This window comes from Azolla caroliniana, unplaced genomic scaffold (genome assembly GCF_043228905.1).
Source record: "Azolla caroliniana isolate FFs.n. ecotype wild unplaced genomic scaffold, voAzoCaro1.0.p SCAF_8, whole genome shotgun sequence".
Classification (NCBI taxonomy): domain Eukaryota; kingdom Viridiplantae; phylum Streptophyta; class Polypodiopsida; order Salviniales; family Salviniaceae; genus Azolla; species Azolla caroliniana.
In genome coordinates, this window is record NW_028230443.1 from 13,678,419 (window position 1) to 13,705,505 (window position 27,087).

At 36.6% G+C, this 27,087-nt stretch overlaps 1 protein-coding gene across 2 annotated transcripts; it reads left to right on the top strand.

Annotated features, from left to right (window-relative positions):
* The first annotated feature begins 1,277 nt into the window (after positions 1 to 1,277).
* LOC147861043 (ADP-ribosylation factor GTPase-activating protein AGD3-like) lies at positions 1,278 to 20,531 on the top strand. 2 transcript variants are annotated; one of them, XM_087323292.1, is made up of 19 exons: positions 1,278 to 1,571; positions 10,858 to 10,934; positions 11,302 to 11,402; positions 12,677 to 12,747; positions 13,778 to 13,840; positions 14,654 to 14,698; positions 14,788 to 14,853; positions 14,947 to 14,994; positions 15,127 to 15,222; positions 15,306 to 15,347; positions 15,521 to 15,736; positions 16,131 to 16,262; positions 16,414 to 16,539; positions 16,629 to 16,715; positions 16,798 to 17,130; positions 17,958 to 18,106; positions 18,446 to 18,539; positions 19,241 to 19,725; positions 19,952 to 20,531. In XM_087323292.1, exons 1-19 carry the CDS (start codon positions 1,527 to 1,529, stop codon positions 20,061 to 20,063), a joined length of 2,388 nt encoding a protein of 795 aa, XP_087179418.1. In that variant the 5' UTR covers positions 1,278 to 1,526; the 3' UTR covers positions 20,064 to 20,531. The 2 variants fall into 2 exon arrangements, with proteins under 2 accessions (XP_087179418.1, XP_087179419.1); XM_087323293.1 differs by lacking the exons at positions 1,278 to 1,571; positions 10,858 to 10,934; positions 11,302 to 11,402 and having other exon boundaries at positions 12,690 to 12,764.
* Positions 20,532 to 27,087: the final 6,556 nt, after the last annotated feature.

Sequence of the window (27,087 nt, forward strand, 5' to 3'; positions counted from 1 at the left end):
AATATGGGAAAACTCCTAAACTCAACCTAGAAGGAGAGACGATAAAACATCAATTGTTTCCAACAAGAGAACCCAAAATACTGTCACCATTTGAAAACTCTAATTGGAACCATACAAGAAGAAGATGAAACCTCCTCGTCACAATTCAACAAGGATAATAATCTCTCCCACAACTCACAAGGAAGATGAATAACAAACCCTAAATCTTGACACCAATGAAATCCTAAAATTCCCTAAAATCCTCCGTACTTACATTTACATTTTTATTTTAATCTTCATTTTTAATACTTTATGTAATCTTGTTTTAGGAGAGATGCGTCGAAGGAGAAGAGGAATGACAAATTTCCTCATCCATTTGACAAGTTGATTGTTTAGGCTAAACACACAAGACTTCTTTCACATGGTTCTCTAAGATTGGAACTTTTGTAGGACTTTTGTTTTCTCATGCAACCTACAAAAGTGTATTCTTGTGTAGACCTAAAATGCCACTCCTGACAATTTAACACAAGAAAAGTGCTCTATAAAACTCAGCTCAAGCACGCTTATGTCCTCCTTGAACCTACAAAGTTGCTCTTTCTGTTTAAGACCGAGGGAATCACTTGCCACTCCTTTCATTAAAACCTTGTCACAAGTCGAAGGGCAAAATTTCTTAGTTTCCCCAATGTCCCACATTTAAGTTTATGATTGGAAAAAGCACGAGCAAGATTTGGTAAAGTCGGAAGTTGGACTTCACATCGAAATTTTTAGAGCGGTAGAATTCCAACCCCCATCTTTGGCATTCCGGTTCAAAGCAAGTATTCCGCCTTCACGACACGTGGCTCATATTCTTGTATGTCGATGAGCTAACACATCCTTGATTATATATATCACATCTCTTGCTAATCCTTCGTTTGCGTATTTTTGTTGTTTTCTCATAGATTCATGATGCCGTTTGTGTTAGGGTTAAGTGGGAGGATACAGAGGAGTTGGTTTTTGGTTGAGAAGCTCATTGGGTTGATTATGGACATATGCAAACGAAAGATAAAACTATATACTTTTTTCATTGTCATGTGTCTCTGGTGATATTGGCGGGCGGTGCCAGCCCCACATAATAATTGATGATGATGATGACCGATGGCGACTACTATGTATACTATTGCTGCTGACTGTTACTACTACATATAGACTATAGTTATTTGAGGCCTCTTGTGTCTCCTCCTCCTCCCATGTTTTTCCAATAAACGAAGAAGAAGATATTTTGGGCGCTTTTCCTCCATTTTAACATTTGCGTTTTTTATAGTCCTTCTTCTCCTATTCCCACTCTCGTTGACCATCCATCCATCCATCCATCGTTGCCATTCCTCAGAAACCCTAATTTCCTTGTCGTTTCTGGCACACACCTACAGATAAACCCTACTCAAGGAAACGGACCTTCGATGCCTCTCAATGACGTGGCATGCAACTTTTAATACTTTGATTTGCTTCGCGGACTGATTCTTTTGGCGATTTCTTCAAAATAACAGGTTTAAGTCAACCATCAGAACATCATGCATTTCGGCAAGCTCGATGACTCCCCAATGTTCAGAAAACAGGTCAGATCCCTAAGCTTCTCTGCACCTTTTTAGTTCTGAAATATTCTCGTCTCCTTTTCCGAGAATTTCATGCTAGCTTTTGCATCAATGAGCGAATTTGCTGCAAAGGGTAGGCGAATGTCATGCGAGTAATTTGCATTTTCTGTGGAAGTTTTTATCATGATTTTGCGGCTGATCTATTTAAATCCTATCTTTTTCTGCAATCAAATTTCTTGCGACTTTACTGCATTTAATATGGGAAGTTTCTGCGGTTTTTTCTTTTGATGTGGAAGAAGTATGACATCAATACAGCATTTTGAGAAATAAAATATTTAAAAATTGATGATGTTTAGAAAGTTTTGCGAAAACACCAAAAATATAAGAATTCAGTAGAATGTTTTACATATTTTGGCTGAGTATTTGCTTACATGCATGAAATGATAGGAAATTATTCATGAGAATGTACAACATCTGACTCATTTTTTCTGATTTTTTTGCTGTGATTCATATTTCAAACTAGAAACTTCAATGATTCAGTTGCCTTCTCCTTGTAAAAGTTAGATAAATAAGGGGGGTATTTTCCTATGTATTTGGACCATTGATGTCAGCAACATTAGATGGCATCCCCATGATGATTCTTATGCACGGCTCTATTCAAGCCATCTGATTGAGAGAATTATTTTGATATTTGTCATGACGAAAAGTGTCATGGTGCCCATTCTAAGATGTCCCTAGGGGTGAGTGCGGTGAGTGTGGACATTGCAACTATAATGTTGTGGGGGAAAAGGGATAAACATGCATAGTAGCCCCTATGTATGAGGGCTACTATATAAAGGCATGACCTATGGTTGGGAGGATAAGCATTAGCATGCACCCAACATCTTGTCTCACTTCAAAGTGAGTGTAAATTAGCTCGTATGTAACTAATGGTTCGGATTGCAAACAACGGTATGGGCTCTAACATGTATTTGTGTATGTGGTTTCGCCCTTTGGTGAAGAATATGGTTTTGTTTTATGTGCAACGTATGTATTATTATGTGTGTAGCATGAGCCTCCACATTCTCCCCATGTCATGATACTTTGGTGTTGCAAAAATGCCTCATTCATGGAGCAATCTATTGATGCATCATGAAGCAAGTATAGTGTATCCCATATTCCAAACCATTTTTCTACATTTTTCTACATTTTTCTACAGCTTTTATGTGTGTGAGATCGATAGATAGATTTTTTGTATCGTCTTCGGAGGTCAAATATGACCTATGAGACCAAAGCTATAATATTTTCACATAATACATGTGAAAGTGAGTAGCAACTCTCGATGTTCAAGAACTTTACTAATGAATGCAACAAATGAGAATGTACATTGTGACCGTTAAAGAAATTTGTGCAAGGATTGGGTTTGGTTGAAGATGTGTGGAAAACATTGCTGAATGTGATCAAAGGCAGAGCATTGTATCAAAATTTGATACTCAGACTCCCGAACTTGTTTAAGGCAAAGTTTTTGTAGTCGACTACTCTCATACTTGTGCCTGAATGCTCCATTTCCTATCATAGTGAGTGTGAGCTAAGTCGTTTGGAAAAATGGTTCAGATTATAGACAATGGGAGGGATTCTACCATGTAATCATCTATATGGTTTTACCGTTTGGTGAAGGATATGTTTTTTGTAGTTAGGTGCAACATATGTAGTATAATGTGTAGAGAGTGAGCCTCCACATTTTTCCCATGTCAAGATACATTAGTGTTGCAAAAAGGCTTATTCACAAAGGAATCTATTGTTGCATCCCATCTTTCAAACCATTATTCTATATCTTGCATCTAGTCGGAACACAAAATTTTGCTTTTATGTGTCTTTTGGATCTTTAGAGAGATAGATAGATTATATTATCGTCGTCGGAGGTCAAATATGACCTATAAAACCAAAAATATTACATTTCACGTGATAAGTGTGAAAGTGAGTAGTGACTCTCGATGTTCAAGAACTTTACCAATGAATGTTGCAATCAAGAGTGCACATTGTGGTTGTGAGAGGAATTCATGCAAGGATTGGGCTCGGTCGAAGAGATGTGGAAAGCATGGTCGAATATGATCAAAGCCAGAGCATTGTATCAAAGTATGATACTCAAACTAGCGAACTTGTTTAGGGCAAAGTGTGCATAGTCGACCACTCTCATCACTTGTGCCCCAACGCCTTGTCTAACATCGCAGTGCATGTGAGCTAAGTTGCATGGAAGCAATGGTTCGAATGGTAGATAATGGTATGGTCTCTAACATGTATCGATGTGTACGATGTCGCGAAGTTTTGCGCACGTGTGTTACTTGGGCGGGACCACAGGGGTCTTGGACTAGGGAGTACTCAAGGGATAGAGAAGACTTGAGGTTTGCTTTATACCAATACTACTTCTCGACCCCTTCTCGAGCAAGGTCTCATTGCCCTTTGTTTTGTGAGGCTAGTGGCTCTCGTTGATCACGACTCGTCGACCTTTCGAGATCATCGCACGAGCCAAGTGACCAAACGGGTACAAGCAAGATGAACGCACAAGGGGACGATGACACAAACACGAATGTCCGTACGTCTTTATGAGGAGGAGAGGTGCATGGGCACGCCCGAACGCTCCCTTATCACAAGACGTCGAACGTACGAGGAAAACACAAAACACACGCACAAATGCTCATACGCCTTTATGAGGAGGAGAGGTGCATGGGCACGCCCGAAACGCTCCCTCGTCACAAGACGGCCGAATGTACAAGGAAGACACAAACACACACACAAAATGCTCGTACGCCTTTATGAGGAGGAGAGGTCCATGGGCAAGCCCGAACGCTCCCTCGTCACGAGACGACCGAACGTACAAGGAAGACACAAACACATGCACAAAATGCTCGTACGCCTTTATGAGGAGGAGAGGTGCATGGGCAAGCCCGAATGGTCCCTCGTCACAAGACGACCGAATGTACAAGAAAGACACAAGCACACGCACAAATGCTCGTACGTCTTTATGAGGAGGAGAGGTGCATGGGCACGCCCGAAACGCTCCCTCATCACAAGACGGCCGAACGTACAAGGAAGACACAAATAAAGAAAGAAGGAGAGAAAGAAACATGAATGATATTGACCAAAGAGATAAATACTTGTTCGATTCCAACGCAAGAGGACCCTTTATAAAATAGGGTTTTGTTTACAATGGCAACTTATAGTTAACCACAAGCTCAATCAAAACAAAAATACTAAATGCCCTTAGAGACAAAAGCAAATCCAAACACGGTGAAGATGAACACACGAGCACCACCAAAATGCCAATCCCAACGAACCACGACCACCCGAACGGCGAGCACACGGGCTCGCAAGGACGAACGGGGCGGAGCAACATCGAACCAACGAAGTTTGGGCTCACGAGCACTTCGAGTGCCGACGCGAAGAAGACGAGCACATGGCGATGGGGGGGATGAAGGGGTATGAGATGAAGAGAAGTGGTGAATAAGAAGATGAAGAGCTCTGAAGGAAAATTGGCGATAGTCTCCTCCTCCCAAAACGTCCTCTCGAATGAGCCCCCCTCGACCTCCTTTTATAGAAAAAAAGGAAGGGGGGTCGCCAATTTTGTCTTCAATGAAAAAGGAATAAAATTTCTTAAATCACGCTGCACTGTAATACTAGATTTGAACCGTGCACCTCTAGCTAGAAGTCAATGTGACTATCCACTAGCCCATTAACTCTCTCTTGTATAATATATAATTCTATCTCTATAAATTCATAGCCTGTCTCCCCTCTACCTTTTATCTCTCCTCTCTCTTACTTTTTGCACGAGCTTCTATACCTCCTTTCCACCCTTTCTTTTCCTTTTTATTTTGCATATGCACAATTAATCGCTTTTGTGTGCACACACATTGCACATTCACATTTTTGACCCCCCCCTTTCGTCGGTTTTTCCCACTCTCGAGTACGCCACATCACGACAACGGTTTCCCCGTTCCGCAAAGAATATGGTTTTGTAGTTAGGTGCAACATGTGTAGTATAATGTGTGAAGCGTGAGCCTCCTCCACATTTGTCCCATGTCATGATACATTGGCGTTGCAAAAAGGCCTCATTTACAGAGGAATCTAGTGATGCATCATGAAGCAAGTGTCTTGCATCCCATCTACCAAACCATTTTTCTATATCTTGCATCCAACCAAAACATAAAATTTTGCTTTTATGTGTCTTTTGGATCTTTTTGCATGCTTCCCATGCAATTCTAGGAAGTTGATGTGAGGTTCTTCTCTATGTGATGAGCCAACCATGATGGTTCGATAACTGTTTACATTATTTACATCTCCACCTTTATGTAAAGGTTTGATCCAATTTGTAGTCCAATCGTACGGCATACCATGTTGCAATGCATCATTAAACATATCGCTTATCTATACATGCAATTCTAGGAAGTTGATGTGAGGTTCTTCTCTATGTGATGAGCCAACCATGATGGTTCGATAGCTGTTTACATTATTTACATCTCCACCTTTATGTAAAGGTTTGATCCAATTTGTAGTCCAATCGTACGGCATACCATGTTGCAATGCATCATTAAACATATCGCTTATCTATACATGTGCTTCTTTTCCCGTCCATTTGAGCATTTCAACCTTTATACATTGAAGATCGCTTGCCTTTTGAGAGGCCAATTTCTAAGTGCTATGCATATATCTTCAATTGTAAAGAAGGGAGACATGTGAAAGAGAACCATAACACATCATCTTTTCGGCAAGAGATAACTCATATAAATTCTTACAATGCATAGACAAGTCGTGAAGAGTTAAGTCACCATAACTCTCAACACGTTTCCCCTTCAGATTTCCCCAAAATTTAGCACATGCATGTGCTTTCTCTTGCGTTTGGATTAATTGTTGAGTAACTTCCCATATTCTTCTCCTTCTTTGAATAAGCCTTTTATACTCATGCAAATGCTTTTTGTAATTCTCTTTATCCTTAACTACATCCAAAACCATAAGGCACTTTCGAGCTTCACGACATTCTTTATCAAACCATTTTTCCTAAGTTTCTTGGTGCATTTTCAAGATGTGCGGTTGGTCAAAAAGCATTTGTTTGTAGATGAGAGAATGACTTTCTTGAAAGCTTCCCATTTGCATTCTAGTGTGACACCATGTTGTATCTTTATCATTTGTAACATATCCTCAACCATCTTGGAATACAAGTGCGCTTAAGGTTCATGCTCAAGTGCGGTTGTTTATTATCTTCAATAGCCTTCTCACACTCAAACCTATGTATACATTTTAGATCAATACATAAAGGCCTATGATTGGATTCCGGTGTCCATTCACCAAGTGAGAATTTATGTATACGATCCAAAATACCTTCGGAAAGTAGCGCATAGTTAATCACACTATTTCCGTTGTGTTTTCTACATGTAAAACCATTAGTGTTGGGCCATAAGGAAATACCATTTACAATAAGCAATCCGGTACTATTGCACATTTGTAAGAGTAACTTCCCATATTGGTCCGGATCTTTTTCATCGCTAGAAGAGCGGCTATACATTTGCATATCCTCTTGCATCCTTGAGATATGTGGCATGAAAGATTCTTGTGAATCAAGTTGGAAACTTCTTGTACGAGCATTCATGTCACCAAAGACAATAACTTCCGCTTTGGATTTGAAATAAGCAATATCATCTTTTAGATTGGCAAAAGTTGATCTTTATCCAAACAAGCATAAAAGTTAGAATCTTGATGAGGAATGTAACATTCAACTACAAAAGTGGGCAAATCATTAGGTGTTTCTATTTTGAGCCATATGTAGCATTTATGTTCATCATTTTTTTATGATTGACACATATTTCTCTATTTCCTTCTTAATCAAACACGCCACCCCTCCTTGTCCTCTTCTTTGTCTTGGATTTTTTTTCCATATTAAAGAGTGTACATTATAGTTTCCTAAACCTTGAATCCTTTGAGTATCATGCTCCCATGTTTCAACAAGAAGTGTGATATCCGAGTCATCAGTGAACTCCTCTATGCCAAATCCCGCATTCCATGGGTATCCATTGCAATTCCAAAAGCATAGTCGTAAAAGGCTTGGGTTAGTCTCATAGGTCACGTGTCCTAATTTGCCTAGATTTCCATCTTTAGGCACATCCTTAACCGTATTTTTCAATCTTTCTTCATATGCTTTACGACGAGCATTTTGTTGTGAGATAGTACAATCTTCACTCACAAAGTATTGCGTACCTTTGAGGTATACCCAACTATTTTTGAGTATGATCCACCGCATTGTATCATCTGTCATTGTGCATACAATAGGCCTTTCTTCGGAACGAGTAACACCGTGTTTCCCAACTCGGTGTGCCCCATATACATTCACATTTGACATCCCATAATGCATGCTAAAAAATTCACCAATGGCCTTTCCAAGGGATGTGGGTGTTTCCATACTCTCTTCTTTAATCCCACGGACGACAATGTTCTTTGATCGTCTTTCATGTTTCTTGAATTCTCGGACATCTATGCTTTCTATATTCTTCTCTTGATGCATCACATGCATATTAGATGAGTTTGATGCCACATCCCTACCACATACATTGGCCCATGACTTCGTTGTACATACATTTTTCATCTCACTTACATCCCGCCTCATCGTGTCCAATTTTTCTTCTTTTAATGCTTCCTTTAACTCAATCTTGTTAAGGCGCTCATTTGTTTCGAAATAAGCTCTTTTACATTCTTGAATCTCTTCTTCAAGTTTTGCAACCACTTGCTTAAGACTTTCATTCTCAATGACAACAATTTGGAGCTTAACATTCTCTTTCATTAACGTCCTAATCTCTTCACCTTGCTTGTTTATGGTTTCTTGAAGAGAAATCAAGTGACTCAAGCATTTTGTCCATTGCATTGGAATCAAGATTTGTTGGTGACATCGACTCATTATCAATTATAACCCCGAACTTTGTGGCGACTTTACAATGTTTGCCATTGTAGGGACAAACCCAACAGGAAGAGAGAGACAGAGAGGAAGGGAGAGAGAATGTACCTTTCACTCAATTTAGGGCTTCAAAATCTACCTTGCGTTTGAGGAACTGTGGGGCAAAGATGGCTGTGGATGAAAATGCTCATAACTTCTCGCCACAGTAACAGAATTTAGTAAATGAACATTCTTTAGAAAGCTCTCTGAAAGAGCTTTCCAATGAGCTATAGAACGTAGAAAATGATGGCCGAGTGAACTTACAGAGAGATTACAGAGAGCTTAGAGAGAGAGAGAGAGAGAATATAGTCTTTTTTATCGTCCACGAGGAACCCATATGGAACCAAATAACCGTATCGTCTTGGATATGATGCCTTCCTAAGAAGGGTGTAGTAAAAACTCTATGTGAAAATAATGCACACATATGTACTCACCTTCTTGTTGGAGATTTGAGTATGATACTTAAATTATTATGCCTGTCTAAGAAGTCATCATACTTCTCAAAAATTACCTTATATGCGAGCATGTGCTAAAGTAAGCGATATTCGTCTATCCGCTAGGTTTTCACTGTGTACCTCACGTATCTTCATACTTGCATGAATGATGATGCCATGATGCTACCTTAATACCAACCTTGTGTAAGCGAGTTCAAAGAAGTGTTTAAGGCTCTTCGAGAGCCAAGGCACATTAGAGTAGTAAGATGTGGTCGGATACATTTTGGCATTTTAGCTTGTATTGGGACCGATGTTAAAGGTTAATATTGGCAATGCAATATTCCAATTTTGACATTTTAGCATCTTCCTACATCAAATTTCATGCCTCTTGATGATCACATACTTCTTACCAATAGATGTTTTAGTCTCCATCTTTTAAACCATTTCATAATATGAAGCATCCAGGCAGATGAGAAGATTTTGCTCTTACTAGTTTTTTGTACCAAACCTGTTTTGGGAACTTGTGATTGGGCATATTTATTATTTTTGTGATATGCTTGGATACTCTTTGCATGGCTAGCGCATGTAGACCCGAGCACATATTTCTAATACAAAACCTCAGCAAGTGACAACATTTGATGGTGGTGTACGGATCTGTCAGTTCACCTGATTAGAGACTTATGTACATATTATACATCTAATACAAACCCTGTTTTCTTAAAAGAATTACCCACTAAGAGCATTTGTAAAAGAAAAAGAAGAAGATGGCTCCTCGGTTTATGATAGCCAGGTGTGTTGGGAATGCAATCATGAGCAGATTGAGACGAACGTGTGGAAATAATACCTTAGAGAGTTTCTTTGAATGCTATTAGTGCAGAGTTGCCCTCTTTTAAAGTTATTTCATATATATCATTCAATTTGAATCTACTGGGCTTGCAGTTATCCTGATGGGATTTTTGTACAATTAGGATAAGTGCTTTGTAAAAAGTTGGAATTTTTGCCAGCTAGTATCTGCAACCCCTGTATTGTGGATGAGTTTTTGGTTTAGCTCATTGAACCCTGCTCAAAGAGTGTTGTATCTTATAAATTACTTTCTTTATTTAATTTTCCATTCTGTATTTCACCACATTTCATTGGCTGTGGCTCACTGTTTCTGCTTTCGTATTTCTATATTATGATTGATTATGTAACATTCACCATTCTGTGCATATCACATCCATATCAAGCGTCTTGTCTAGAATGGGTTTCAGTATACTCGGTGTTTATTTGGTGCTTCGAAAGCAATCACAAGCCAAGAAAATGTGTCTCCCCTACGTTCTTCAATTTCCTTCTCTTTTCTAGGTTGTGTAACAACGTGGTAAACCTATTTAAATAACTTCAGATTTGGATCATTTTCTTTGTTTACTCGACCATTCTTAGATTCTCTCGTCAAGAATAATTGCTTATCTATGTTTCATAACACTCTCTAAATGCGCTTATCTAGGTTCTAAACAGTTCCTTACAAGATATATGCAATAATTATGCATCTTTGGATGCAACTTCTAGAAATTCTCATAACCCCTCTTCTACAAGTAATAGACCCTGAAACGATTTACCAATAACAGCATTTGAATATCGATAATTTGAATATGAGCTTTGTCAACTTAATAGTGATTTTCTGCACGATTCCCATCAAATCGCTTAGAAATGGGATTTAGTGACATAGGTAGATGTGATCTTTGCCTTATGTGCACATGTGTCTCTTTTTCTATAAAATTATGAATGTCTTCATTTTTTTTACATTTTGATTAGATGTCTTGCAATTTGATGCATTATCATGTACTTGAAACGTAACTAGTTGTTTTCCACTCGTGGTGCTTCTTAGGTTTAAGCTTCATGTGCTTTTATCTAATAGCTAATGTTGTGTTTTATACAATCGTAGCTACAAATATTGGAAGAAAATGCAGAGTTATTGAGAGACCGTTGTCAAAGGTTGCACCAAGGTTGTCGTAAATACACGTACGAATACTATACTTTTTCCTGTAAATTGAGTACCAAGGTCGTTGATTGTTTGAGATTGATATGACACAACTCGGTTTTTATTGTTATTTGTAAATTGCATTAAAGTACATATTAAAAAAACTTGGAGCTATATGGATTAAAGTATATTTCAATGTCTAACAATTCTTCATGTCTGCTCTTATCCTTGGAGAATGAATCTGCAACACTAACTATGTTTGCTTAGTTTCATTATTTATTTGTGCATTCTTATAGTTTTTTCATATCTAGGATTTGCGTACATATTCTAAACAAGTTTTTTATGGTAATCATTTTTTCTTAGTAATTGCATTAATGATCTTGGGATTTTGAACCAAAAATGCCTCAGGGAACAACTTGGAGAGGCATATGATGGAGATATTGCATTTGCAAGTGCATTAGAAGGCTTTGGTGGGGGCCACGATGATCCGATTAGTATGGCCGTTGGAGGTTAATTTTGGTCACCCTAGTTCATTTTTTTGTCATTTGTAATTATATATATAAGTTTAAGTGTTCTCTTTGGAGCTTTCTTGTAGATATTTGATTCACGAAATTACCTTAGCAATATTATGATGTCTATTGGTGAAGTTAGAGGCAATTCACCTTGTGGTTGGGCTAAAACAATTTTATAATGATGCAGTGTAGTTGCAATGGTTAGTGATACTGGTTCTTCTGTTTCCAAAGGGTGGTAGAAAACCAACAACATAATAATTCTATATTCTCACCTCCAGAAATTATTATATAAAGAAAGAAACACCCCTGAAGAGTTTGGACTTATTAAGGCTTAGATTCAAACTCACGAAGCTAGATTGTTCCTGGCCGACGAATTTGAACCATATTGACCTCAAACAATTGGCCCCTTTTCAATATTTCTTTATTTAAAACAGAGTAAAGAAAATACAGTATATTATATCTTAAACCTAGAGACTCAGCCAGTAGAAAAACCCTGGTCTAGGCCAAATTTGTCAATTGAAACTGATGCCTGAAACTTCAAGAGCACTCTTCACTACACACAGCATTTATTATAAACAATTAAGTGAAATGTTTGCAGATTTTTGGCCTCAAATGTGCCTCTGGTGGCGTAAAACGGAATTTTGAGTTATACATTGGAAAGAGGTTTGATTGAATAAGATAAGCCTTGCTCATCGAGTCAAGTGTCTGCCTCTTCACAAATATCGTAACCGGCTCATAACGTTTAAAATTTTTAGTTAGGTCCTAACATCCAAATTTCAAATGACTTTATAGTGGCACAACTTTAGGATTGGTCTCACACCTCTACACATCAAAATCCAATTCTAACTGACTGACCAATTGCAAGCGGATTTGGGGCCTATCTACCTTGGGGTTAAGAACTGTTGAAGGATTGTGAATTGTTTTGGTTTCATTACAGAGTGCTCTACTTTGATTTTAAAAGTTGAAGAGGCATATGGAAATGATCTTATGAAATCTATTGGGTATCCTTTGCAACAATTATTCCTATGTTGTAACACTGCTCAATGTGTTAACTCTTAATCTCATGTAGCTTTATCCCACGAACTCCATGTGAAAATTCCCTTGGAAAAGCAGTCATAGGAATACAAAACCATGTTCTATCTAATTTATTACTGAGATCAAAAGACTGCTCATATGTTATTTGAACTTCAAAACTTGTTTGACCTAATTTACGTGTTTATGTTTCTAGGTTGCCTCAAACTTCAAAGACTCATTTTATCTTGATTTTGCAGGGCCTGTTATGAGCAAGTTCACAATTGCTTTACGTGAGATTGGCACATATAAGGAAGTTCTACGCTCACAGGTTGCCTTCCACTGTAGGTTTTATGGAAATGTTTATTTCTGATCTATATCTATGACACAATATTGTGTTTCCCTTCCAATGGTCCTTTTCGCAATGGCAAGATGCTCATTCTCATCATATGAAGCTAATTCTCTTCCTTGAGGCTGCATTAAATGACTTGGAGCTATTTAGACTCATGTTAGGTCTATGGATGATATGTGCAGAAGGGTTGTGTATTGGCACAGATAGAAGGTGTCATGCTTGATGATTCATGATTAGGTATGGGCCCGGTTTGGTTTCTGTTTGGTTCCATTTCTTGAACTTAAAACCAAACTGAACCATTTATAATAGCAAAAACCAAACCAAACCAAATTGTTTAGACCTAAGCAATTTCAACCAAACAGTTTAAGGGAAAGGTGAAATCAAACTGTTTTATGGAATAATTGAAATCAAACCGAACCATTTATTCACAAATGTAACCAAACTATTTAAGTCAAATTAATTAAACAAAAGAAACATTAAATTAAAAGGCATTTAAGTTAACGTAGTTAAATCATTAAACAAAAAGAACATTAATTAAACCATTAGGGAAATAAAAGAAGTTAAACAAAAAAGCAATAAACCATTAAACCAGTAATAAACCCAAATGGTAGAACCAGACTGAACTGAAACCAAGCCGTTTAATTATATTTGAAACCAAACCAAACTGTTTAATAAAATTCGAACTGATAAACAACTGTTAGGTAGGGCCCATAGCTATTCATCATGACAGTTTTAGGTACCATGAGTTCAGATTGCCTTTTGACTCAGACAAAGTTCTGGTATTAGCATTGTTTGTCTGACTGATTCCATGCTATATTCAAGTATTGAATGATGCTTTTCTTGAAATGGGATTTAATATCATGAATGTAATTTCTCACCTTAGGTTATGCTTTGTGGATAAAAAAATAACTAGTGTATGGTAGAGTATTTAGATTCTCAAGCTTTTATATACCTTCAGTTTTGTTGTCTAAGAATTCCGTTATGGTTCTATCTCTAATTCTCTTTATAGGTGGAGCACATGCTCAATGATCGGTTGGTGAAGTTTACCAGCGTTGATCTTCAGGATGTAAAGGTGACTGGAAGTTCATTTGCTTTAATATAAATGCTGTTTGGTAGTCAAGCTGCATTTCTAAAGCAGAGGAATGTTATTTCAAGAGTTTATTTTGTATATCTAGTGTGATTATTTTTATTTACTTAAATTTGAAAGAAACAATCTTACACTATCCATGTAGCAGAGAATAGAGGCATTGAATGAAGAAAAATAAGGTAGAAGCTTCATATTAAGCAAAATAAGATAAAGGTTTCCAACAAAGCCAAGTGAGTGAGAATCCTGGAACAATGTGGGAGACAGTCATGTGTGATCATGATAAGGTTTAAAAGAGGGCTTCACTGTCCATACCCAAATAGAAGAATAAATTGGTGGGTGAAGGCTAATATTAGCTGTCCCAGTTATTTTTCTGTACACTGCGTTTATGGCCAGATATGACAACAAGTGTCCTTCATTATGAGGAGTATAGTATTTCTCTTGCTGTCACTAATGCAAAATCCAACTGGATTTAACACCTTATGTGTGAGTTGTATTTCAAACGGGAAGCTATTCAATAATGTTTGATGTCAGATGAATATTATTTTTTGATTGCACCATAGCTGCTTTGACTTGGATATGGAGCTATAAAGGCTCAGCTAACTATACTCTATCTGTAAAAGAACTTTTCATGGTCCTATTGATAAGCGGATCATCATCAAAACATTCTGCTACTTGGTTTTTGCTTCAGCTTAGAGGCTTGGCTTTTGATTTTGGGAAATGGTTGATATCATCAATATTACTAGATCTCACACAACAGTATTGTGGTAAATATTTTTGTTTATATATTAAAATATCCAGGAAGTCCGTAAGCGTTTTGACAAGGCGAATCTGCACTATGATCAGGTTAATGTTAATGATCTCTTTAGAATTTTCTCTTCCTAAACTTGTATGCATGGAGTCTTCTGTTTCTCTAATTGTGAAGGTGTTGGCAGGCTCGTGAGAAGTTCCTTTCCTTGAAGAAAGGAACAAAGATAGACATAGTTGTTGAGGCCGAAGAGGTAGAGGCCTTTACCATGGCCTGAATGGATTTGTGAGAAGTTGAAATAGATATTTTCATTCACTTGCCTTTTCATGCGTAAAACGACTTGCAGGACCTTCGAAATGCGAGATCAGCTTTTGAGCAAGCACGCTTCAATCTAGTATGTATGATTCAGATCACTAGTCCACATTTCTAGCTATAATTTGTGTAGGTCCATTTTTTAACATATAATTGACATATCTAATATATGGATACAAGTCCCCATATTTCTTACCCTCTGAGAAAACCACAGGTTACTGCTCTATCTAATATTGAAGCTAAGAAGAAATTTGAATTTCTGGAGTCTGTCAGTGGAATGATGGATGCACATCTTAGGTATTTCAAGCAGGTAGTACAATCTGTATATTTTCTTACAGCTCATAACTAATTTTTTTGTGCATGGTATAATATTTTGTCAGATTTATCATACAGGGTTATGAGTTGCTTCATCAAATGGAACCATATATTCATCAGGTGGGTTTGTTTTGTTCCTTGATTTGTAGATAACATTTTGCAATGGGGATCCATATTTATTGACTGATATTATGTTGCTTCTTTTCACATTTCTGTGCAGTTTAAAAATGTCATTAAATAGAAGTATATGAGTATGAAAACAAACAATTCCTTTTATGCTTTTTTGGATTTAGGTTTTAACATTTGCTCAACAGTCTCGGGAGCGGGCCAACTATGAACAAGCAGCACTAGCTGACAGAATGCAAGAATTCCGTCGACAGATGGACAGAGATAATCAACATTCATTATCTGATGTAGACTCGTCATCATCTGGAGATGGTATTCATACTGTTGGTCGGAGCTCACATAAGATGATAGAAGCAGTTATGCAATCAACATTAAAAGGAAAGGTAACATAATTAAATTCTTTTTGGATTCCTTTGTTTATGGAGGTCAACATTTCATTATGTCCTTGTATTGGTATTGCACACATCTTTGTTATTTACAATGGGCATGAGCTCAAAAGGATGATTCACTTTATGGAATGGTTATCTTAGATTGATAATATTATGTATATAAATAAGTAAATTTTCTACAATGAAAGGCAGGAATATTAGTAGAAAATTTATTAGGCTATTTTAATTAATATTATAATTTATAAGAATATAAATAAGTAAATGTAGTCAAAACATGGATTTTCCGAGTTGAATGTGGTAAAGGTTAATGATCTAAATGGGAACTGTCAGTATATTCTGCCATTTCAAGATCTCTAGCCTTATAATCTGAAGAGAACTTGAATTATAGGTTCAAATAATCAAGCAAGGCTATCTTCTGAAACGTTCTTCAAGTGTCCGTGGAGATTGGAAGAGAAGATTTTTTGTACTTGATAGTCATGGAATCTTATACTACTACCGCAAACACTGGGAAAAACTGACGGTAAGCCAACTCATCTTCAATTATAATTATTGAATATCTTCATCACATGTGGTTGCCACCCAGTATTTTCATCAATTGAATATCTTTATCATTTATCATTGCCAACCAAAATTTCCATTTTTGTCACTGTTTTGAATGCTCTGTATACCAGGATGAGAAGACTATAGGACACAATACTGTTGATTTGCTTACATCTACCATCAAAGTTGATGCGGAGCAGAAAGATTTGCGATTTTGTTTCAGAATTATTTCTCCAACAAAGAATTATACACTTCAGGCAGGCATTATAAAATTCTTCACCCCAAATTGAACTTGTCTATGACGCAGATTGTTTACTTTGTCTAACCATGTCTTTCCATTGTACAGGCAGAGAGTGCAATTGATCGAGTGGATTGGATAGACAAAGTAGCTGGTGTAATTGCGTCATTACTCAATTCTCAAATACATAACCAGGTTGCACAATCAACTGCCCATATAATCATAGTTCATCAGTTCTCTTTGTCCAACAAAACTGATCTGGCATATTATGGTCTAGGGAGGTGGTAGCCAGAGACTTTCAAGAAGCTCCATGGATAGTTGTCACCAACAAACTGCTAGTGAGAGCAGTTCGATGTCTTCAGACATTGATCATATTGCATTTGAGGACTCTGCAACATCAAGAAGCTCTCTTCCAAACCCTCAGGACTGCATGCAAAGCTCTTCAGAGATCCAGGAAAGGCCTATTGATTTGCTGAGAAGAGTTTCAGGAAATGATATTTGTGCTGATTGCGGCTCTTCCGATCCAGATTGGGCCTCTTTGAACTTATGCATTTTATTGTGCATTGAATGTTCTGGTGTCCATCGCAACCTTGGTGTGCATATTTCAAAGGTATTTGTTTAAAGTACACACCATGCTGCTTTCTGTTGTATATGCATTACCTTGGAAGAATGTACTACCTTTGTTATGGTATTTTGTTATTTTTTTCATACAAATAACAAGAAGGATAAGATGCATATGTACATAAGCAGTTGTTGGATGATTATGAGGGCAAAAAGAAATCCATGCTCATTCAGAACAATGTATATATGAGGAGCAAAGAATATTGTGGAAACTTAACAAGAAATTTATACAGTAATAGCATACACGATGCTGTAATTTTGTAGGGGCTTCTACTTTTTTTTTGTGTCTACATACATAATAAAACATAATGACAGATTTCTTCAAAGGTGAAAGTTTGTTTGACAAGTTAACATAAGCAATTGTAATTTTAGGTGTCATAGGCCATTATAGTATTTTAGAGATGTTGGTATATCTCTCTTTTTGACTTGTTGAACTAAAGCTTTGCAATGATAATCTGCAAAGGAACTTCCTTTGTGCATTTTTCCTGTCCATTATTATGTTTTTTAATTGACTGTCAAAGTAGAGTGCCATAAAACAATTGGGTAAACTTGTGACTTATGGTATTTTTTAGCTTGTATGAAGTGTTATTTGATTTATGAATCAGTCTTAGGTTTGAAATAATGCCAATGCTTTGACTTCATAAAACAAAGTTTCTTTGCTGGAATTTATTTTACTTTTGCATGTTATTTGGATTGTTTATATGTACTTCTATGATATACGTTGAGCAGGTGAGTTCATCAATGCCAGATGTAAAGGTTTTCTTTTCTAAATGTTGAGGATTTCATACATCCACTTTTGCCATATGTTTTGAGCAGGTGCGGTCTTTAACCCTAGATGTAAAAGTTTGGGAACCGTCTGTTATCAATCTCTTTCAGTCTATTGGAAACAACTTTGCAAATAGTATTTGGGAGGAGTGCTTCTGTGATGGGGAAAAGATTGATGATGTGCCTAGTACTAATGAAAGGTACAACATTTGTGTTGTCAAGCAATATTTCTTTAGCTGTTGCACTCTTACCAAATAATCTATCTTGAAGTATGTATTTTGGATTGTGGCATACCCATGTGATGTGTCAATTATGCATATGTACTGTGGACCCCTAGGGTGTCCACAACCCATCTGAAACTCTAGAATGCGCCAAAAAGTAGACTATGAATCCCGAAGAATCTGTTGAATCTAATTTGAATGACCTAGGTGTTGCATGGAAATTGAGTCGGATACCGTATGGACCTAGTTGATGATGCTTTTAAGTCTTCACTTGAGTTGATAATCTGTGAAATCCTTAATCATAGAGTTTGTTTGCAGGAATCACCTGAATGAAGAACTACCAAGAGGGACAATTTTTAAGCCTGAGGCAAGAGACCCATTGTCAATAAAAGAGAAATATATACATTCCAAGGTAACGTGCTTCCTTCTGAAATGCCCTGAAAATAGAAAAAGAGTTTCAATAGAATCAGGCCAAATGTACTCAAAACCAGTCCATTACAATCAATACAAAGATAATATCATGATGTATAAAGAATTAGTTTCGTGCTAAAGAATTGCTGCTATAAAAATTATTGCTCCCATTGCCCTGTAAGCCAGAGGTGAGGAATTCAACTCCCACCCTGCCAATGGTTGCGGTTAAATGGCATACCCTAAAGTCCTATTTACATGTAGGAATTTGAGAGCTAAATATATGCTAAAAAAGACAGCCAAAATTTCAAGATCAATTGTGAATGAATTATATGCTAGCAGCTATAGATGATTAAATTTAATCAACATCTAAAGTTATAAGCAGCAACTGTGAAACATTTGTATTGTTGAGTAGTATTGCTTTTAAATTTTAGTGAAAATATCAATTACATTTTCGTTTTAGGAGCATAATGAACTAGTGGATATTATAATGATGGTGAATCTCAATATTGCCTTAACTCTTTGGCGACCATCTGAGTGAATAGTTGTCTATCAGTTGGAGTCATATTAATACATTGAAGTTTTCTAAGAAAAATAAACTGCTATGTAATAACTTATTTGATTTCTGTTGTGAGTCATACATCAATCGAAAGCGCTGATGCCAATTGCTTCAAATATATTCTGAATACTTTTTTACATCTGCAGTATGCCGAAAAACGTTTTGTCTTCAGAAACAAGAATCATGAACGAGCGATAAATGTCAGCCACAAAATCTGGAATGCAGTTGAATCAAATGATAAACATGCTGTATATGGTCTCATTGTGTGTTTTGATGCTGATGTCAATACAACTTACGAAGAAGGCACACTAACCAATGAAGTGGTAGAGCCTGAACTAATTTCATCATCAGGAAGTAGCAGCCCAAAGAATTCTCATAGTTCAACAGATGTCGTCTATGAAAACATTATTCCAAATCTTGAGAAAGCTTCCTTGTCAATCAGCACACTAGATTTATCAAAGTATGGTTGGACACTTCTACATTTAGCATGTTATGGGGATGACTTGGGTATGATAGAACTCTTATTGCAGTATGGTTCTCATATAAATGCCTGCGACAGTTTGGGCAGGACACCATTGCATCATTGCATACTACATCGACGAAACACGATTGCAAAGCTTTTGCTGACAAGGTATTTCTTGATATATTTATGTATATATGTATATGACACAACATATTTTTGGGGTAAAACACCAATATACTGAACTTTATTTTTGGGATTCTTGTAAATATTGAAAAAGTTAGGTGTTTTTGATGTTTTCCCATTCTTTAAATAAAGATCATTTTGAAATGCATAATAGAATGAGAGCTTGCCATAGTAACATAACGCTAAAGATTTTTTAAACTAAAAATTTCAGAGGCGCAAATCCGGCAGCTGTGGATAAGAATGGAAAGACACCACTACAAACAGCCGTGGAAATGGGTGCTTTAACTGATGAAGAGTTATTTTTGATGCTTGATCAGATTTGATAGTTGAGTAGTGAAATCATGTTCATTAAGTGTTCCATGTGTGTGTATTAGCCAATTGTATGCGGAACCATGAAGAAAGCTTCAAGTGGTATTTTGACCATAGGGATTCAATGGTGGTCCATTACAGCTTGTGTTTCATACCATTGACTATGCCGTTCTTCAATATTTTCAGAGGTACAAAGAAGAAAAGCAGAATGTGGTCAGGCTGATTGGGTGTATTCTCTACTCCGATATGAGCTCATTTTAGGTCTCTGAAGTTACCACCTTGATGTTTGCTCTGGTTGAGCACACTATCAATTCTTTGAAACTCATGAGATTATGGAATCATTGTTTGTTGTTACCATGATGTATTTTTTTCCTTAACACAGTTAGTCCCTTGTCTATAGATGGCAAGAGGCAAAACATGGGATTCGTTTAAATACTAGTTTAAATCATGACTCCCAAGTTTAGGGTGAATTTATGCTTGAATTCTTGTGCATCTCTCGTACTTCATTGTTATTTTACATGATTCTTGATTAGTAGTAAGACGGCACCATCTTATTGAGACCATCAAAAACTATTTTCTTCATCAGCTCTCAAGTTTGCATCTCTAGCTGGTTTTTTTGTGCCTGAAATCTTTAGATAGAAATCAGCTAGAGATGGAACATATTTATGTAAATGGTAATATCTATACACATGTATTTACGTATATATATATGTCCATACAATTGATGGCTTAGTTTTGATCCTTGTAAATATATTGTCAGACTTGTATCTACTTCTAACATTTTGGTTTACTTTCCTATTATTGGTATAATTAAAGTTTCAGATTGACCTCCACATCCCAAAAATGATTATGTTCAATTCATGGACTCTTCTCCATTCCAGTTCATTGGGTTCCATTCCCTCATCTATTCAACTATTTGTTTGTTCTTATCTTATGTAAACTCAAAAATGTGTTACATTACTCGAAACTAATATGTAACCTCATCAATTTGGGGATGTTAGATGAATGACAACAATTCTCTCTTGGTTATGTAATGATCCAAAACTTCGAAATCTTATCATGCATAAGAAAATTCGGTAGGAAAACATTGGTGTAGAGTGGAGATTGGTTAGAAGAAACCACTTTTGACATAGACAATTGTTGGTTAAATGCAAAAGGCCATTATCAACAATTCTTTTAACTTGATTAGTTGGTGTTTGATTGAAACCCTAAACCCTAAACCACCTTTTGCTTTTAAAAGGTACTTTCAATTGTTTGTGATTGGAAAGCATACCTTCTAAATTAGTGACTATGCCCAATGAGATAATATTGGCAACCATAATGCATGTTTTGGCAAAGTGTAGAGGATGGTAGATTCCCAATAGGACTCCAATGATTGTATCACATGCTTTTCTAAGTGATGTTCCTAGCACACAGCATTGAGAATGGTCAAAGCTTGTATATGATGTTTGACTTCCATTAACTTGATGTCAAACATCATATACAAGCTTTGACCCTAGTGCAAGGCTACGTGTTGAGCCTAGTTTCTACAATGATGTCTTAAACCACTGCACCCATCTTGACAGTACCACCACTCCACCCCAGCTTTGCTCCCGACCATCATTCTGGTGAGTTGTGACAACCTTGGATAAGGTAGTAGTTGTAACCCCATAGGTCAATCACAAAATACACCTTGTAGAATATTTCCAAATTATGACGACCACATTGGTTGGAACAATTGCTTGACAACTTCACCACCATTGTACTTGTTAATGTCGATTGAGCCCTCCAATTCTTGGAGAGCAGTGGATGACATTTTGACTTATAATTATTGAATTAATGTAAATCTATGGCATGACCAACTATTCTTATGGAGGGGCCCAAGGAACAGACTATGATGTAATTGATGATTGTTAAGGAATATAGTAGTCGAATGTCCAACCAACTTTTGTCATAGCCATAATTAGGACAAATGATCTATTGTCAACCTCCATTAAGTGGTGACCACCATCGGATTACGAATCAAAGATCTATAAACATAGATGCAATCTACCTAGTGTGTGACAATTGGACATTGCAAGATGAACAACATCATTGAGAACCACAAGAACTCATAGATATAATTTCCTTTTTTTCATAACATATACCCTTTCACGTAGAATAATAATTTCACACTCACACATAATTGTATACATACAATTATGCGTAAATTATGCGCATACATGATAGTAATATATATAATATAAAGGTGTTAATGTGTCCGGTCACTATTTTGTTTTTTCTTCTTTAATAATATTTATTATTAGTAGTAGTAAGAAACAAAACGAACGTTTTGTTTCTTTCTTTAGTAACTAGTACCCTTTCATTATTTCTTGAAAAGGGTAAATGTAAGTTACGTTTTTAGTGTATGTGTGTCTACAAAGAAAAAGAAGAAGGGGGAAAACAAAACAAAACGACCGTTTTATTTTGAGAGGTATAAGAAGAAGAAAATGAGATAGAAGAGAGAGGGAGAGCGTGTGGAAAAGAGAGATATAGTGAAGAAGAGAGAACAAAAAACAAGGGTTGGTGCTCAACTCTTCTACCTTCCAACTCCACGTGAGATCAACACTCTTACTACTTCGACTTGTGGGCTTTCTTATCCGGGTTTTATTCTCTCTTCTCTTTCACTCATATGTTTGTGAGTTAGCTATCATTTGTTTGGATTATTGTACCCATCTTTGTCGGTAGTATTTTGCTACATATATCTACTTTTCTCTATTGTATCTAGAAGTAAGCTTGTATTTGTGTTGTATCCCCTTTCTTGATATTGGATTGTTTTGGACTTTGTCCCGTGGTGGTTTCTGTCATTGAGGGGGTTTCCACATTAAATCTTGTGTCATCTTTATTGTATCATTGTGTGTGTTTTGTGGTCTTTTTATTTGATCCTTACCTCATAATAATCGAGCATAACCGTGACGTGTGTTACACTCTTACGTGTCTATACCTCAACAAGTGGTATGAAAGCGGAGGTTGTTTTTTTTTGCTCGATTATAAATTGAGGCAAACAATCAACAATGGTTGTTTTAAATGGCATGAACTATAAAAAATGGAAAGTATTTTGCTACATATATCTACTTTTCTCTATTGTATCTAGAAGTAAAGCTTGTATTTGTGTTGTATCCCCTTTCTTGATATTGGATTGTTTTGGACTTTGTCCCGTGGTGGTTTTCGTCATTGAGGGGGTTTCCACATTAAATCTTGTGTCATCTTTATTGTATCATTGTGTGTGTTTTGTGGTCTTTTTATTTGATCCTTACCTCATAATAATCGAGCATAAACGTGACGTGTGTTACACTCTTACGTGTCTATACCTCAACAAGTGGTATGAAAGCGGAGGTTGTTTTTTTTTTTGCTCGATTATAAATTGAGGCAAACAATCAACAATGGTTGTTTTAAATGGCATGAACTATCAAAAATGGAAAGGAAAAATGAAACATTTACTTTTCTTTAAAAATTTGCATTTACCTGTGTTTGCGACGAAGAAACCTAAAAAGAAAAATGATGAGGAGTGGTGTTTTGAAAATGAACAACTGTGTGGTTTCATTCATCAATGGGTAGGAGATAATGTTTTGAATCATGTTGTGAATGAAACAAATGCAAAAACGTGGTGGAATAAATTAGAAACCTTATATGCTTCTAGAACCGGTAACAATAAGTTGTTTTTACTTAAACAAGTGATGCATTTGACTTATAAAGAAAATAACTCCATTTTTTATCATTTAAATGATTTTCAAGGTTGTTTTGATCAATTGTCTAGTATGGGTATACATTTTGAAGAAGAAGTTCTTTCTTTATGGGTGCTAAATACTCATCCCGAGTCATGGGAAATGTTTAGGGTTACTCTAGCTAATACGGCTCCTAAGGGAGGTGTGACAATGGAATATGTGAAGAGTGGAATTCTAAATGAAGAAATGCGGCGGAGGATGCAAGGAACAACATCACACTCGGAAGCTTTGGTTGTTGAAAATAAAGTAAGAAGCCAAAACAAAAGTGATGGCCGAAACAACAAAGGTAGAAGTAGAAGTAAGTTAAGGTCTAGATATAAAGATTTAGTTTGTCATTTTTGTGGTAAGATAGGTTATATAAAGAAATATTGCTTCAAATGGAAGAAGGAGAATAAAGTGTCGAACTACATGAAAGATAAGAAGAATGTAAATGATAATATTGATTCTATTAATGTTGCTTCCTCTAATGATTTACTTGTTGTATGTAATAGGTACAATGAAATTAACATAAGTAGCTATGAAACCACTTGGGTTCTTGATAATGGTGCCTCCCACCATGTTACGTCTAGAAGGGATTTTTTCTCATCTTACACTCCATGTGATTATTCTGTTATGAAGATGGGGAATGATGGATTCGCAAAGGTAATCGGCACAAGAACTATTCGCTTGCAAACCAACACGGGATTTAAGTTGATTCTACATCAAGTACAATACGTGCCCGATATTATATTGGATCTAATCTCTACAGGTACATTAGATGACAAGGGCTATAACCATGCGTCACAAAATGGTAAGTGGAAAATCTGTAAGAGTTCTTTGATTGTTGCTAAAGCTAATAAATGTTGTCACAATGGTTTATATCTTTTGCAACCTTCTATCTCTAATAACATTGTCAATGCAGTTGTGAATCAAGATGTTTCAAAATTGTGGCATAAGAGATTGTCTCATATTAGTGAAAGGGGATTTAACTTTCTAGCTAAGAAGAATGTATTGCCAAGTTTAAAAGATGTGAAATTAGATACATGTGATCATTGTTTTGTAGGGAAGGCTAAGTGGGTTTCCTTTAAGAAATCATCTGTTCGACAAGAAAGTGTTTTCGATCTAGTGCATTCTGATGTGTGTGGACCCTTGAAGGTAAGGTCAATAGGTGGAGCACTTTATTTTGTTACTTTAATTGATGATCAATCTAGGAAGCTTTGGGTTTGAATGTTGAAATTAAAAGATCAAGTATTTGATGTTTTTAAAGATTTTCATGTTTCTATTGAGAGAGAGAGAGGGAAGAAACTGAAATGTATTTGCATCGATTATGGTGGCAAATAATGTGGATCTTTCGATGCATATTGTCGAGAGCAAGGTATCAAGCATCAAAGAAACCTGCTAAGACTCCCCAATTAAATGGTTTGGCTGAAAGAAGGAACAAAACCCTAGTTGAAAGAGTTAGTTGCCTACTCTTAGATGCGAAGTTACCCAAATCATTTTGGGGTGAGGCTTTGAATATTGTTGCACATATAATTAATCTTTCTCTTACTACCGCATTGCAAGGTGATGTACCAAATAGAGTGTGGTATGGTAAGGATGTGTCTTATGATTATTTATGTGTGTTTGGGTGTAAATGTTTTGTACATATACCCAAGGATGAAAGATCGAAGTTAGATGCTAAATCTAAAAAATGCCTTTTTATTGGATATGGTCAAGATGATTTTGGTTATAGGTGTTACGATCATGTGGGAAAGAAGCTTATTAGGAGTCGTGATGTAGTGTTCATCGAGGACCAAACCATTGAGGATATTGACAAGGTGGAAAGGTTGAGTTCCTCTTCAAATGGTGACCTAGTAGGTATTGGTCCAATTCCAATGGTGGATGCTGATACACATGAGAGTGCTTCACAACAAGAGGAGCAACATGAGGATGTTGGTGAGCTGTTGATTGTAGATGATGCTAGCTATGATGTTGTTTTGCTAGAATCAACGGCTCACCAACATCCTCATGTTGCTCCTCTTGTTGTGAATCACTCTCATGTGTATCATCATCTGCCATAAGAATTGGGTCAATATCTACTAGATCACCATCTGAAGAGGAACTCGACCTTTCCACCTTGCCAATATCCTCAATGGTTTGGTCCTCGATGAACACTACGTCACGATTCTTGATAAGCTTCTTTCCCCCAGGATCCTAACACCTATAACCAAAATCATCTAGTCAACCATATCCAATAAAAAGGCATTGTTTAGATTTAGCATCTAACTTCGATCTTTCATCCTTGGGTATATAAGAAAAACACTTACACCCAAACACACGTAAGTAATCATAAGACACATCCTTACCATACCACACTCTATTTGGTACATCACCTTGCAATGTAGTAGTAGGAGAAAGATTAATTATATGTGCAACAATATTCAAAGCCTCACTCCAAAATGATTTGGGTAACTTCGCATTTGAGATTAAGCACCTAACTCTTTCAACTAGGGTTCTGTCCCTTCTTTCAGCCACACCATTTAATTGGGGAATCTTAGCAGGTTTTCTTTGATGCTTGATACCTTGCTCTCGACAATATGCATCGAAAGATCCACATTATTTGCCACCATTATTGGTGCAAATACATTTCAGTTTCATCCCTCTCTCTCTCTAAACAAAAACATGAAACTCTTTAAAAACATCAAATATTTGATCTTTTGATTTCAACATTCAAACCCAAAGCTTCCTAGATTGATCATCATTGAAAGTAACAAAATAAAGTGCTCCACCTATTGACCTTACCTTCAAGGGTCCACACACATCGGAATGCACTAGCTCGAGTACACTTTCTTGTCGAACAAATGAAGGCTTAAAGGAAACCCTCTTAAGCCTTGCCTACCAAACAATGGTCACGTGTATCTAATTTCCCATCTTTTAAACCTGGAAATATGTTCTTCTTAGCTAGATAGTCAAGCCCTGTTTCACTAATATGGGATAATCTCTTATGCCACAATTTTGAAACATCTTGATTCTCAATTGCATTGACAAAGTTAGTAGTGATAGAAGGTTGCAAAAGATATAAACCATTGTGACAACATTTATTAGCTTTAGCAACAATCAAAGAACCCTTACAGATTTTCCACTTACCTTTTTGAGACACATAGCTATAGCCCTCGTTATGTAATGTACCTGTAGAGATTAGATCCAATATAATATCGGGCATGTGTTGTACTTGATGTAGAATCAACTTAAATCCCATGTTGCTTTGCAAGCAAATAGTTCTTGTGCCGATTACCTTTGCGAATCCATCATTCCCCATCGCCACAACAACATAGTC

Excerpts from the sequence above, each read along its gene's own strand:
- LOC147861043 (XM_087323292.1), top strand. The coding sequence starts at position 1,527 with ATGCATTTCGGCAAGCTCGATGACTCCCCAATGTTCAGAAAACAG. Across the intron at positions 16,263-16,413 it reads AACACTGGGAAAAACTGACG|GATGAGAAGACTATAGGACA; the intron begins GTAAGCCAACTC and ends TCTGTATACCAG. Across the intron at positions 19,726-19,951 it reads GCAAAGCTTTTGCTGACAAG|AGGCGCAAATCCGGCAGCTG; the intron begins GTATTTCTTGAT and ends TAAAAATTTCAG.